A 12,122-nucleotide genomic window follows, 5' to 3' on the forward strand; every position below is an offset into this window, starting at 1 on the left:
CTTAAACATTTAGAGAGTAGTGCTATATTGATGAGACACTGCTTACAGCCTAGAGAATGCTGAGATGGGCAACCACGAGCAGCTCTATGCAAATGATGTATGTCCTGTGCCAAAATAAAATGGAGAGCCGCATTGCAGACAGAACTCCTAGGCACTGGGGTGGGGAAGGAAGCTGGCTTCACACAAAACTGACACGAGCACTTTTACACATGGTCCATGCTACTGGTGTCAGATATTCAATCTTGCTATAGGTATTCTGTCTGTGTGAACAACTGAAGGCAAATTTTCTAAAACCAAAAACAATCAAACAGAGCATGTTCCAAAGCAAACCATACTAGAGAATTATCTGAAAACACACCTCCACTTCTGCCTTCCTTGCCTATGTATTTGAGGAAGAAAGGGGAAGAAGAGATGGAGGTGGATAGAAAAAATAAACCCTTATTCTCGAAGATTTAATATAAAGGCTACTTTCTCTCTGAGGCCCCCCTTAACCACTGCACTGCAGCTCACAGTAATCTTTCTTTCCTTTTAATACCTTTAAGATTTTCATTTTCCTGCATCCCATATTGATTTGCATGATGAGATATTTGGTTGTGTTCAAAGAACTGGACCCCCCAATTAGCAGTGAATTCCTTGAGAACAGGAACTGCTTCCATTCCTCCACTCCACCTCTCACAGTCATTGAACAAAGCAGATGCTCAGAATATTTGATTGCCTGGGTAATGTCACCAGCAAATAACCACAAATCAAAAGTTGATTTCGTGATACAGTGTATGAAATTTAAGGAATCACTTTATCTCTGTGTTATGTTTTATGCCTTGTATTCTGCAATTCCTGAGAACAAGTTAGGCGGGCTGCGTTTGGGGGCGGGCTCTGGGGCAAGCAAGTGTACGTTAAAATCCATCAGGCCAATGAAACTATGCCCCCATGGGATTAAAATAAACTGGATTACTTAGAGTGTGCCCAAGCAGTAAGGGATGTCCGCAGACTTCATTTAATAATTAGAGCTGAGACGCGTTTTAAAGGGTCTGGAAGACAGTCGTCGCAGGTGATTGCCGCGAGGCCGCCCTCAGCTCGGTGGCACTTTCGGAACTTGCGCTCTCCCTTGGCGAGCCTCGCTCTGCGCGCGCTCGGGTCCTCAGCCCCGGGAGCGCGGAGCCGCACGGCGGCTTCCCACCACCAGAGGGCGCCGGGCGGCGCCGCTCCTCCGGGAGCGCGGTCGCTCTCCCAGCGTGCCTCGCTCCCGCCGACGTCGACCCGGAAGTTGTCGCCGGCGGGCGGCCGGCCGGCAGCCCTGATAGATCCGGAGCTGCGGAGCGCAGTCGCCGGGGCAGCCCGGTCCAGCGGTGGTTGCGGGGCGAGGCCGGCGGGGAGGATCTCAGGGAGTCCGCTCCAGGTCGGGGCTCAGTCTGGGCGCGCGGCTCCTGGGGCGTGTGACCCAGTCCTGGCCGGCCGCTGCCCTCGGCGTCTGTGAGTGTTTGGGGAGCCGAGGGCCCGGCGCCGCCCTCCCTGAGGCTGCGAAGAGCTTTCCACCCCGGGCGTTATGAAGGCCGCAGACTTTTCCTCCAAAGCAGCATCTTTGCTGAAAGGAACGAGTTTGAGGTCTCTGTTGGTGATAGGCAGCGGGAGAGGCAGAGCTGTCAGTGTGTCTTTGCAGTGCCTGTAGGCCTTCGAGGGCCCAGAGCCCTGGTTCCCTGAATAGCATCCCGATTTCCTTGTATCTGGGACACAGTCCCTAACCCAGAAGTGAAATAGAAAGAGGACTGTCATCTGAATAAGTCACCTTGCCCGTTCAGCCATGAAGGCAGAGACAGTGCCCCCGTTTCAGGACACCCCAGCTGAGTCCAGCTTTAATCTCAATAATCTGTTGAGTAGTCGGAAGCTGATGGCTGTGGGAGTCTTGCTCGGCTGGCTCCTGGTCATCCACCTTCTGGTCAATGTGTGGCTTCTGTGCCTTCTGTGTGCATCGCTAGTGGTTCTGGGAGGATGGCTGGGCTCCAGTGCCATTGCGGGGGCTTCAGGTCGACTGCATTTGGAACGCTTCATCCCAGTGGCCACCTGCCCTCCATGTCCTGAGGCAGAAAGGCAGCTGGAACAGGAGATTAACTGCACTATCCAGATGATTATTCGGGATTTTGTGTTATCTTGGTATCATTCAGTGAGCCAGGAGCCAGCCTTCGAGGAAGAGATGGAGGCAGCCATGAAAGCATTGGTTCAGGAGCTTCGGAGGAGGATGAGCATGGTAGACAGTCATGCTGTTGCCCAGAGTGTTCTGACTCTCTGTGGTTGTCACCTGCAGAGCTACATTCAGGCAAAGGAAGCCACTGCAGGAAAGCAGAGTGGTCCAGTCGAGCCATCCCAGCTCTGGGAAGCTTACTGCCAGGCCACTGCCCCACATCCTGCTGTGCACAGCCCCAGTGCTGAGGTCACCCACACACGTGGCATTGTGAATATGTTACTGCAAGGGCTAGTGCCCAAGCCCCACCTGGAGACTCGGACTGGACGCCACGTAGTCGTAGAACTTATTACTTGCAACGTAATCCTACCACTGATCAGCAGATTGTCAGATCCTGACTGGATCCACCTTATAGTAGTAGGTATCTTTTCCAAGGCCAGAAATCCAGCACAAGTGGCTAAATCACTCTGCACATCCAGTGCCCTGGAACAGCCCTCAGTGCCCACATCTCTACCACTGATTGCTGAGGCAGAACATCTGCCAGGAGGGAGAGCCCCTTCTCCAGTAGCAGCCTCAGTGTTCCCAAACTGCAGTGAGACAGAGGGGCCTTCAGGCCGCTCCCCAATGATTGAAGAAGGCCATGAAGCTGTAGAGGGAGATTTGGGTGGGATGTCTGAAGAAAGAAAAGTGGGAAACAGCCTCTCTCATTTTCTACAGCCAGATATTCGAGGCCCCTTGTTCTTATGTGAAGACTCAGAGCTGGATTCTCCACTGTGTGAACTGGGCAAAGAAACCATCATGCTCATGACTCCAGGCAACTTCCTCTCTGACAGGATTCAGGATGCCCTGTGTGCCCTAGAGGGTTCCCAGGCTCTGGAGCCTAAGGATGGTGAGGGATCTGAAAGCCTCGAAGGAGCAGAAGCTGAGGAGGGGCCAAGGACAGAGACAGAGACAGGCCTGCTGGTCTCCATGCTGAACTCCTGCCCTGAGATCCAGATTGACACAGCAGACAAGGAGGCAGAGCAAGATGTCACCTCCCTTACAGCTTTGCTGGAGGGGCCAGAAAAGACCTGTCCCCCACGACCCTCATGCTTGGAGAAGGATCTCACCAACGATGTGAGCTCCCTCGATCCTGGTCTGCCACCGGTTTTGCTTTCTTCCTCTCCACCTGGCCCTCTTAGTTCAACTTTCAGCTTTGAGCCCCTGAGTAGTCCAGATGGCCCAGTTGTCATCCAGAACCTTCGTATCACTGGCACCATTACTGCCCGAGAGCACAGTGGCACTGGATTCCACCCATACACTCTCTACACTGTGAAGGTAACAGGATTAAAGCTGCAGGCACCCACTCTGGGGTGGGAATGGGTTTGGAAAGCAGAGTCAGTGAAGCTAATGTTCTCAAGGGGGGAGACGTCTCTTATTAGTTTGCAATGTTTAATTCAACAAGCATCTAAATGTGAATGGTCTGAAGCTAATTTGTTAGGCAGAGTAGGCTCTTATCTTGTACTCGTACAGGACGATACTAGAATCTCAGGGTTGTTAGAATACTGAGGGTGATAGTTTTCAGGGGTTCCCAAACTTGACTGCACCTTAAAATCACTTGGGTTGCTTTTTAAATATACATATTCTGACAGACTTTGATAAATTCTGAATGAGAATTTCCAAGGATGGGTCCCAGGATCCTGTATTTTTTTAATATAGAACTCTCCAGGTAGCATGGAGGCAGCCTGTCCTAAGGCCATTTGCAGGGAACTGCTGCTTTAACCTGACCAGCCCTCTTCATGTCATCTCTGCCAAGTAGTTCTCAAGTCTGTGCTTAAACACCTCCGAGAATGAGGAACTTGCTACCTTGTAAGGCAAATATAGGTAAATAACTTACCTTCCTAAAACAAAGTACAAAAGATACTAGTATTTTTAAAAAGAAAGAAATTAGCAAGGAAGAAGTTTGGAAAGAAAATTCCTGGGCAAGATCCTTTCCATTGGGTTTTACTTGCTTTCTTGAATTTATCTCATTCTGAGTGCCAGAGCTATCACCAGGCACAAGCCTGGGTGCTGTACTCCTCCCCACGAACCCCCAATCCAAGTAAGAGGGAAAGGGCTTTTCCTGATCTGCTGAACACAGCTGCAGCATCACCTCACATTTTTTTTTTTTTTTTTTTTTTTGAGACAGTCTCGGTCTGTTGCCCTGGCTAGAATGCCGTGGCATCAGCCTAGCTCACAGCAACCTCAAACTCCTGGGCTTGAGCAATCCTTCTGTCTCAGCCTCCCGAGGAGCTGGGACTACAGGCATGCGCCACCATGCCCGGCTAATTTTTTTCTCTATATATTTTTAGCTGTCCAAATTATTTCTTTCTATTTTTAGTAGAGACGGGGTCTCACTCTTGCTCAGGCTGGCCTCGAACTCCTGACCTTGAGTGATCCACCTGCCTCGGCCTCCCAGAGTGCTAGGATTACAGGCGTGAGCCACCGCGCCCGGCTCACCTCACATTTTGAAAAGGAACATTATGACATTTTCAAATAAGACAGAATGGAAATAATTAGAAACACACACATGCACACACCTACACCCCTTATAAAATAGGTAAGAGTTAGAAGTACAGATGTCTGGTCATAAAATAACTCAGGCTAGCCTCAAAGGACTGGTATAACTTTGTTAAAATTTTGCCTGCCTTTTTGTTGTAATTCTGGGTGTCCCTGTGACATGCACCTTTTTCACATATAAGTGTTGGCTTCTGATTATTTCATCTTCTATTTATGTTATATTCCAACATTGATATTAAACAACAGTTTTTCCCCCCTCATTAGCAGAAAAAATAAGTTTATGGTAGAATTTTTAAGTTCATAGTCTTTCTTCCATTATTCTTTTTTCTTTCTTGTTGCTGAATTTTGACATCTGCTACTACTTACTCCAAGAAAGGGGTAAAGTGAAAAATGAGAACAAAGGAATATAGCCAATTGTTTGAGTTTGAGATTGGGTTTAGATTTTTGTATGGACATCTTATTTTTATGATTTTTAATTCATATGTCAATATTATACATTCTTATAGTAAAACAGTTTTATGTGATGGAAATGAACATATCAGTATTGGATATTATCCCTCAAGGAGCAGAACATTCCACAGAAAGCTAATTCCCAGGTGCTTCCGGTTTCAGAGTCCCCCCCGCCCCCGCCCCCGAATTCCACCTGCCCCTCTCATCTCAGTCTTTCCTTCTCAGTACTGTTCTAAGGAACTGTTTTGCTCATATCAGCTCATAATGAATACCTCACTCTATCTGCCTCTAGAAAAATTTTAAACACCAGTCTTGAGTCCCACCAACTAGGAGATAGGTTTTCCCATCATGTGCCATGGTACAATTCCTCAACCAAACAATAGAAAGGATTACATATACATTTTGCCCACATCATTTCTCTGTATCTTAACTACTCTGTCAAAAGTCTTCCCATGTACTGAGTTGCAGCTTCCATGCCATTCACGGTGTCTGCTGTTGGGGAATATGCCCACATATCCACCCTCCACAGCTGTAGAAGGCAGCAGACTTTGACCCCTTATAACATCTCCAGTCTTTACATGACTGCTAATAATACAGACGATGTGTACTCAGGAAAAAAATTTCGTTAGCTTTAAGAATAACCATTAGGCAAATTAATCTGCCTAAAGCAAAACAAAAACAAATGCCCCTTTAATTTATTCCAGGCCAGCAAATGGTTTTTGTTCATCTGCTGTTTGGATTATTTGTTCTTTCCCCAACTAATATAGATAATCATTGGTTGAGTGTAGTAGCAAAATTGTTTTCCCCTTATAATGTCTAGCACTGTAATTTAGGGGTAATGGAGGCACTGCTTTTTTTGTAGGTGTTATGCCTTCTGTTTTATACTCAATCTTGGGAATTTGAAAAATAATTATTTAGCTATTTTTGTAAATAAAGAAAGTATCTAGGAGAGGGAGCTTTCAGATGGAAATAGCAGTGGAGAGCAATAAAACTTTGGATTTCTGGGCCATATATACTAAGAAGTACAGCTCATACTTTAATTAGGTAACCACTGGAGTTTGAGTTATTCATTACAACTCAGGTCAGCAATCAGATATAGGAGGTTCTGGAACAGAATAGGGACATCTCCCTTCCTTTATCCCTACTCTACTCTTCCTGTGTGGCCATTGAACAAGTAGTTATTAAAGCCAGAATAGAAGATTACCTAACTCTGGCTGATTGGGTCAACGTATTTGTTCATTCAATAGTACGAGACAGCCCTTGATGGTGAGAACAGCAGCGGCCTGCAGCAGCTGGCCTATCACACTGTGAATCGCCGCTACCGGGAGTTCTTGAATCTGCAGACCCGTCTAGAGGAGAAACCGGATCTACGAAAGTTCATCAAAAGTCAGGAGTTTCCCCAGCTGTGCTGTCTCCTTCCTTCTCACATCCTGCCACCCTGATCCGAGCTTGGTGGCTTCTTGGTTTTGGGGGAGGGATGGAGGATGCAGCATTGCATGTCTCTGCTGCCAAAGTTTGCTTGCAGAGTTTTGAGTTTTAGTGCTGGACAGCACTGATAACATTCTTTCTGAGGTGGTCCTTTGCCACTGCATGCTTTGTTCTGGAGCCCCATCTGGTTTAAGTTTAAAAAAGAGTGTTTACATTTCCACTTGTGCCTATACAGTAGTATGAGGAGTTAAATTCACGTTTCCAGATTCGTACATTGATGGTTTTTAAATACTAAAATATTATGCCAAGGTTCTTGCCACTTGCTTTTAACAACCAGACCTTTAATATGCTGTTTGACACCTCTCAGGCACAAGGGAAAATTTTAAAATGTAATAAAATTTAACTCTAAAAGTAAGCTAGTAACTGGTTGCTGTGTTTTAAAAAAATGCTGATGGTCACACAAATATATTAACAAGTTTGGACATAAATTATGCATTTTATTTCTTAATTACAATAGTTGATATTGAGCTAAAATTGAAAATATATGCAAGGTTCTCTTCTAAGTGCTTTACTTGTTAACTCATGTAATCTTCCTAACAGCTTATGAGATAGATACTATGATTATCCTCATTTTACAGAAAAGAAATGAAGTCACAGAAAGATTACACAACTTGCCTATGGTCATCATTGTAGTAGGGATTAGAGCCAAAATTTAAACTTGGACCATTGAACTTCAAAGCCCTCACTTGTAACCACTATAGTGTTGTATGTATCATACTCCTAGGGTATATTTGGAACTCCTAAAGTTTTAAAAAAAAAAAATCCAAGGAAATAGATTCAATAATTCTGATTTGCTTGTATGTTTATCTGGAATAGCTCTCTGTGAATATTAAATGAATTTTTTTTTCTTTTTTAAAGATGTGAAGGGTCCTAAAAAGCTCTTTCCAGATCTTCCGTTTGGAAACATGGATAGTGACAGAGTAGAAGCCCGTAAGAGCCTCCTGGAATCATTCTTAAAGGTCAGCATCTTCCTGTTTTGGCTTTGCTCTCATTCTAACCCCCGAAAAGCCAAGACAAGGTGGAGAGATCTGGGGATTGGAATTTCCCTTTAAAATTTTTTTGTGTGTCTTACTTTTGCAGCAACTCTGTGCCATTCCTGAGATCGCTAACAGTGAGGAGGTGCAGGAGTTCCTCGCTCTGAACACAGACGCTCGTATTGCCTTCGTCAAGAAACCACTCATGGTCTCTAGAATAGACAAGGTACCAGCAGGGCCACTGTGCTCAGCTTTATTTTCTACCTATAAATGTGGGGTATTCATCAGAATGGAGGCAGTGCTTGAAAAATAAGAGGCTGTGAATGGGGAGGGACAGCACAGAGGGGTCAATAGAACATGGACTAGAATTTTCAAGACCTGTTGCCAGATAGTGGCTGAAGCATCAACTTGCTGAATCATGGTGGAATAGCAGTTGGGAAATGGTACCCCTGACACTAAGTGTAGGCATATTTCCAGAGGGTATGTGATACTATTATTCTAGTGGAGGCAAGTGAGGATAAATCTGTATCTTCATAGGTGGCTGTCTGGGGGTGGGTGTGAGGGGTTGCTAACTGGAGGTAAAGGTCGTTCCCAGTTTTGGTCACACAGGAAAGAGAGCTCTAAGACAAGACACTAGGCTAGGCTTAGATTGATGTAGTGATTCTCTGCGTAAGACAGAGTGTGGAGAGAATTGTACCTTCTTCAAGAGAGTGTCTCAGCACCTGCGGAGATGGTAGAAGGACATTTGTGAAACGTATCTGGGGCCTATAAGCAGTGATCACCAACTGATGCTAGAGTCTGAGGTTTATGTTTACCAGAAGATGGCATGTGTTTTACAAGGTTGGGAAATACTGACTCATTGGCAGAAGAGGGTCCTCCCTCTTCTCATCTGGGCTTGGGGGGACACAATAAAATGGAATTTCAGTGGTAGGTTTTAGAGGACATCCATTGCTATGTGGAAAAAACTGCAAACTTGAAAGGGATCAACTAGGTAAAACCTCCACAGTTCCGTGCAAATGTATTTATTCATTGATTCTTTCAGCATCTACTTACTGGATGGCAGTTTGAGCCAGGCACTTCACTAGTTGCTGGTGATACAAGAGTGGCCAAGACAGATGAGAACACCCCCAACCCCTACAAACTACAATTCTGTGAGCCTAGAGAGCAAGTCGTGTTTTCGAAGCTACTTTATCTATACTCATGCCACCCTCTGTGTTCATTCCTGGTTGGCCCTTCCCTGGCCTTTACTGCAGTCTTACTGACCACTTCGGCCCTGTCTTAGCTGTGCTAGCTGTACTCCTGCTAGCACAGGAGGAGCACCACGAGAATGAGTTAAAGGGGGCCAGGTATTGCTCTGAGCCAGCAGTGTTAATTAGCAAGAGACACCAAAGGAAAAGTAAATGTTTCATTCTGTTTCTGTGACATTTTAAGGTTTTGTTTGTTTGTATGTTTTCCTTTTTAGCAAGTATCTGTGTGCCATTTTCCCATTCTCAGAAATACAGTTAATTCTTATTCTTTAATGAGGAGTATTTTGTTTGGTCTTTATGAGTAGAGAAGTTTATATCAACTCTAGATACCTTAATTTTGACCTGAGTGATTTTTGTTATTCTTTCTTTACCTAATGAAGACAAATTGTTTGAATTGACTAGAGAAGCCAGTTCTTTGCTGTGTGAATTACTCTAAGCATGTTTATGTTACATATGCCCTAGACTGTATTTTTTATTTTTAATTGTCATCTTCACTCTTCCTTTTCTCTTTATGTTCCAACCTATATTACTTTTACTTATTCACAGCTTGGGGAAGGTATTATCAATTTTGAAATTGAAATCACTTTTCTATAGAAAAAGAGAAAAGTTGAAATGGAAAGGACTCCACCAGCCTGCAGATCTCCTAGGTTTTAACTTATTTCACTGTTTGTTTTGGCTTCTTTTCTCATGCCACTGTTTGTTTTACTCTTTGAGGAAGAAGAATTTTATGGCCATAGAGAAAAGGGAGGATGGTTGTCACTAAGTCATTAGCTGGTATTTGACTTTCCTGATGGATAAGGCTCTGCTAGACAGCGTGGCTCTGTACTCATCCTGTTGCATAAAATGCTGTGAGGTGACTGCTCGTTTGGGGGTTTCCATCTGGGACTGTGGATGGCCTTACTGACCCTGCACCTCTGACCCCTGCAGATAGTGGTGAGTGCTATCGTGGATACCTTGAAGACAGCATTTCCTCGCTCTGAACCCCAGAGCCCTACAGAGGAGCTGAGTGAGGCTGAGACTGAAAGCAAGCCTCAGACAGATGGCAAGAAGGCTACCAAGTAAGAAGCCCTCCAGTCACCCAGGGACCCTTCCTCAATTCTCAGGTTGATCCCCAATCCTCAGCCAAAACTTACCCTCATTCTCAAGCCCTAGAAGAGGAGATGGGTCGCATATACCAGTTTTTAGGCAAAGCCAAACCCTGGGCTCCTCAGTGCTCCACCCAGAGGAGCCTGAGTTGCTACAGAAGAAGCGTGGCTGAATGTTTGTTTTTGCCATAGAAACCCGGGGCCCAACTGACCTGGGATTTTTGACTAGAAGGAAAACTCTAAAATATGGATATTCTCTTTTCTATTTTCCTGGGAAATAGAGATATTTCTTTCCTACTGAGGATTAAGGCATATAACTGATATTTGCCATCGTTTCTGGAAATCTTGGCTTAGAATTTACATATACTAGCGATAAACAGGAAAGGGCTAGAATGGAAACTTGCAGGCCCTATTTTAGTAACTGGTTGACTGCTGCTACTCTGCTGCACTAGGGTCCCAGCTGTTCTCTGGCAGCATTCAAAGCCCATGTGTGGAAGGCATGGGCACCAAACTTACCCTTACTGAAAATTTCATTTATGTCCGGGTCATCACGAAGGAGAGAGGGGGACTGTGTGTGTCTATGTGTGTGTGCCTGCATGTCTGACCCCATCTGTCTTTGTCTGTGTGCCCATGTTTCATGGCCCAGCAATAAAAGATTCACAGTACTTAGCCTTTTTAACCTGGGCCCATATTTTGATGGATGACCATGATGCCTGTGCCTACAAGTCCCCTATTCCTTGAAATGTTGAAGTTATCAATGTTTCAATGTTGCAGTTTCTTCTCTGGTTTTAGTTGAACATAAAGGGGATAAATGGATGTCCAAAAAGGGTACACTACCAACAACAATAACAAAAATACTTGGTCTATGCCACTTGTCTGTTTAATCTTCAACAAATTTTTAGTTAGTGCCTAGGATGTGCTAGCCACTCTTCTAGCCTGTGGAAGTATAGCCATGATACAGATTGGTCCCTATTTTATTTGGTGCCCTATCACAAGTGCACTATAGTTATAGCTTAGTGTAAGTTGCACTATCTATTAAGAGTCAGAATATACATTGTTTGGGGGATTTCAAGGCCAAGTCTTTGCTGGCAACTCTGACCATAGTAAGCTCCCAAGAATAAGCATGGGTGCTATTGTTTTAACGTATTATCAATACTTGCCAGCTCATATGGGGATCAAGACCATGAATTACATTCTGTTTCTACTTTTTGTTTCTGTACCAGGTCCAGACTGAGGTTCTCATCCAGTAAAATTGCTCCCGCAGTAAGTGTTACTGCAGCACATGACAAGATTCTCTATTGTCTCCAGGAAGCCAATGTGGTAAGAACCAAAGCCCAGGGAATTTGAGACATTAAGATCTGGGAAGTTGATTCTGCAGTTATAGGCAGTTGAGATATTCTCTAAAGTCAGAAAGGTTCTGCTAAAGGACTTCTAACATCTGGATCTCTAATTTTTATGCTAAAATGATTTTCTCTTGGGTGGTTTGGAATTCCTACCAGTTCTGGGTTGGCAGATTGCCTTCTCAAGGGTAGTAGGTTTGGGATACTAGATGACAACATGAGAAAGAAAGCCAGTTCTGGGAAGAGAACAGATGACCCAAAAATGTGTGCAGAAGTGATCCCAGAATCGCAGGGTGGGGTTGTTTTACTTGCAACTTGAGTAAAAAGTAAAACCTTTCCTAAAGTAGTCACAGATTCAGTGGGGTTCTATACCCATGGTACTTTTACAAGGGAGAGATGGGGAAACCCAGAGCACTGCATTTGCTGCCCTCCTGTCTACATTCTTTATGTGATGTGCCACTGGCTGTTTCTTCAGGAGTCAGAGATCCTATCCATGTCTGGGATGTTATCCTTTATTGAAAAACAGACAAAGTTACTGGAAATGCAGCCAGCAGGAGTCCCAGAAAAAGCTCCTGAACAAATCCCCAAAGGATACGTGGACAGTTACTTGTCAGATGCAGCCGTGCCAGCCCAAGACCTCAGAAACAGTGATCTAGGTGAGTGGCCAGGTCTCTGCTCCCACAGCAGAGGGAGCCAGAGTGAAGTTTACCTGGGACTTGGGATAGTTGGACTTCGTAGCTTTAATTTCTTTTCTGTTCAGCTGAGTGAGTCAGATTTTGAACTCCAATGTTGGAGGTGATATGCTAGGATACAGAGATGGGTAG

The 12,122-nt window shown here is 44.8% G+C and overlaps 1 protein-coding gene across 3 annotated transcripts in view; it reads left to right on the top strand.

Annotated features, from left to right (window-relative positions):
• The first annotated feature begins 1,290 nt into the window (after nucleotides 1-1,290).
• Nucleotides 1,291-12,122, top strand: part of SNX19 (sorting nexin 19) — a 37,712-nt gene continuing 26,880 nt past the window's right edge. For 2 of the 3 annotated variants that reach the window (XM_045555660.1, XM_045555662.1), the window contains exons 1-7: nucleotides 1,291-3,493; nucleotides 6,412-6,550; nucleotides 7,511-7,611; nucleotides 7,733-7,852; nucleotides 9,801-9,931; nucleotides 11,182-11,278; nucleotides 11,774-11,954. In XM_045555660.1, the coding sequence (XP_045411616.1) occupies nucleotides 1,799-3,493; nucleotides 6,412-6,550; nucleotides 7,511-7,611; nucleotides 7,733-7,852; nucleotides 9,801-9,931; nucleotides 11,182-11,278; nucleotides 11,774-11,954 (2,464 nt within the window). In that variant the 5' untranslated portion in view covers nucleotides 1,291-1,798. Of the gene's footprint in view, nucleotides 3,494-6,411; nucleotides 6,551-7,510; nucleotides 7,612-7,732; nucleotides 7,853-7,952; nucleotides 8,778-9,800; nucleotides 9,932-11,181; nucleotides 11,279-11,773; nucleotides 11,955-12,122 lie in introns of those variants that run through there. The other variant, XM_045555661.1, reaches the window with a different exon arrangement.

The sequence above is a fragment of the Lemur catta genome, chromosome 7 (assembly GCF_020740605.2).
Source record: "Lemur catta isolate mLemCat1 chromosome 7, mLemCat1.pri, whole genome shotgun sequence".
Classification (NCBI taxonomy): domain Eukaryota; kingdom Metazoa; phylum Chordata; class Mammalia; order Primates; family Lemuridae; genus Lemur; species Lemur catta.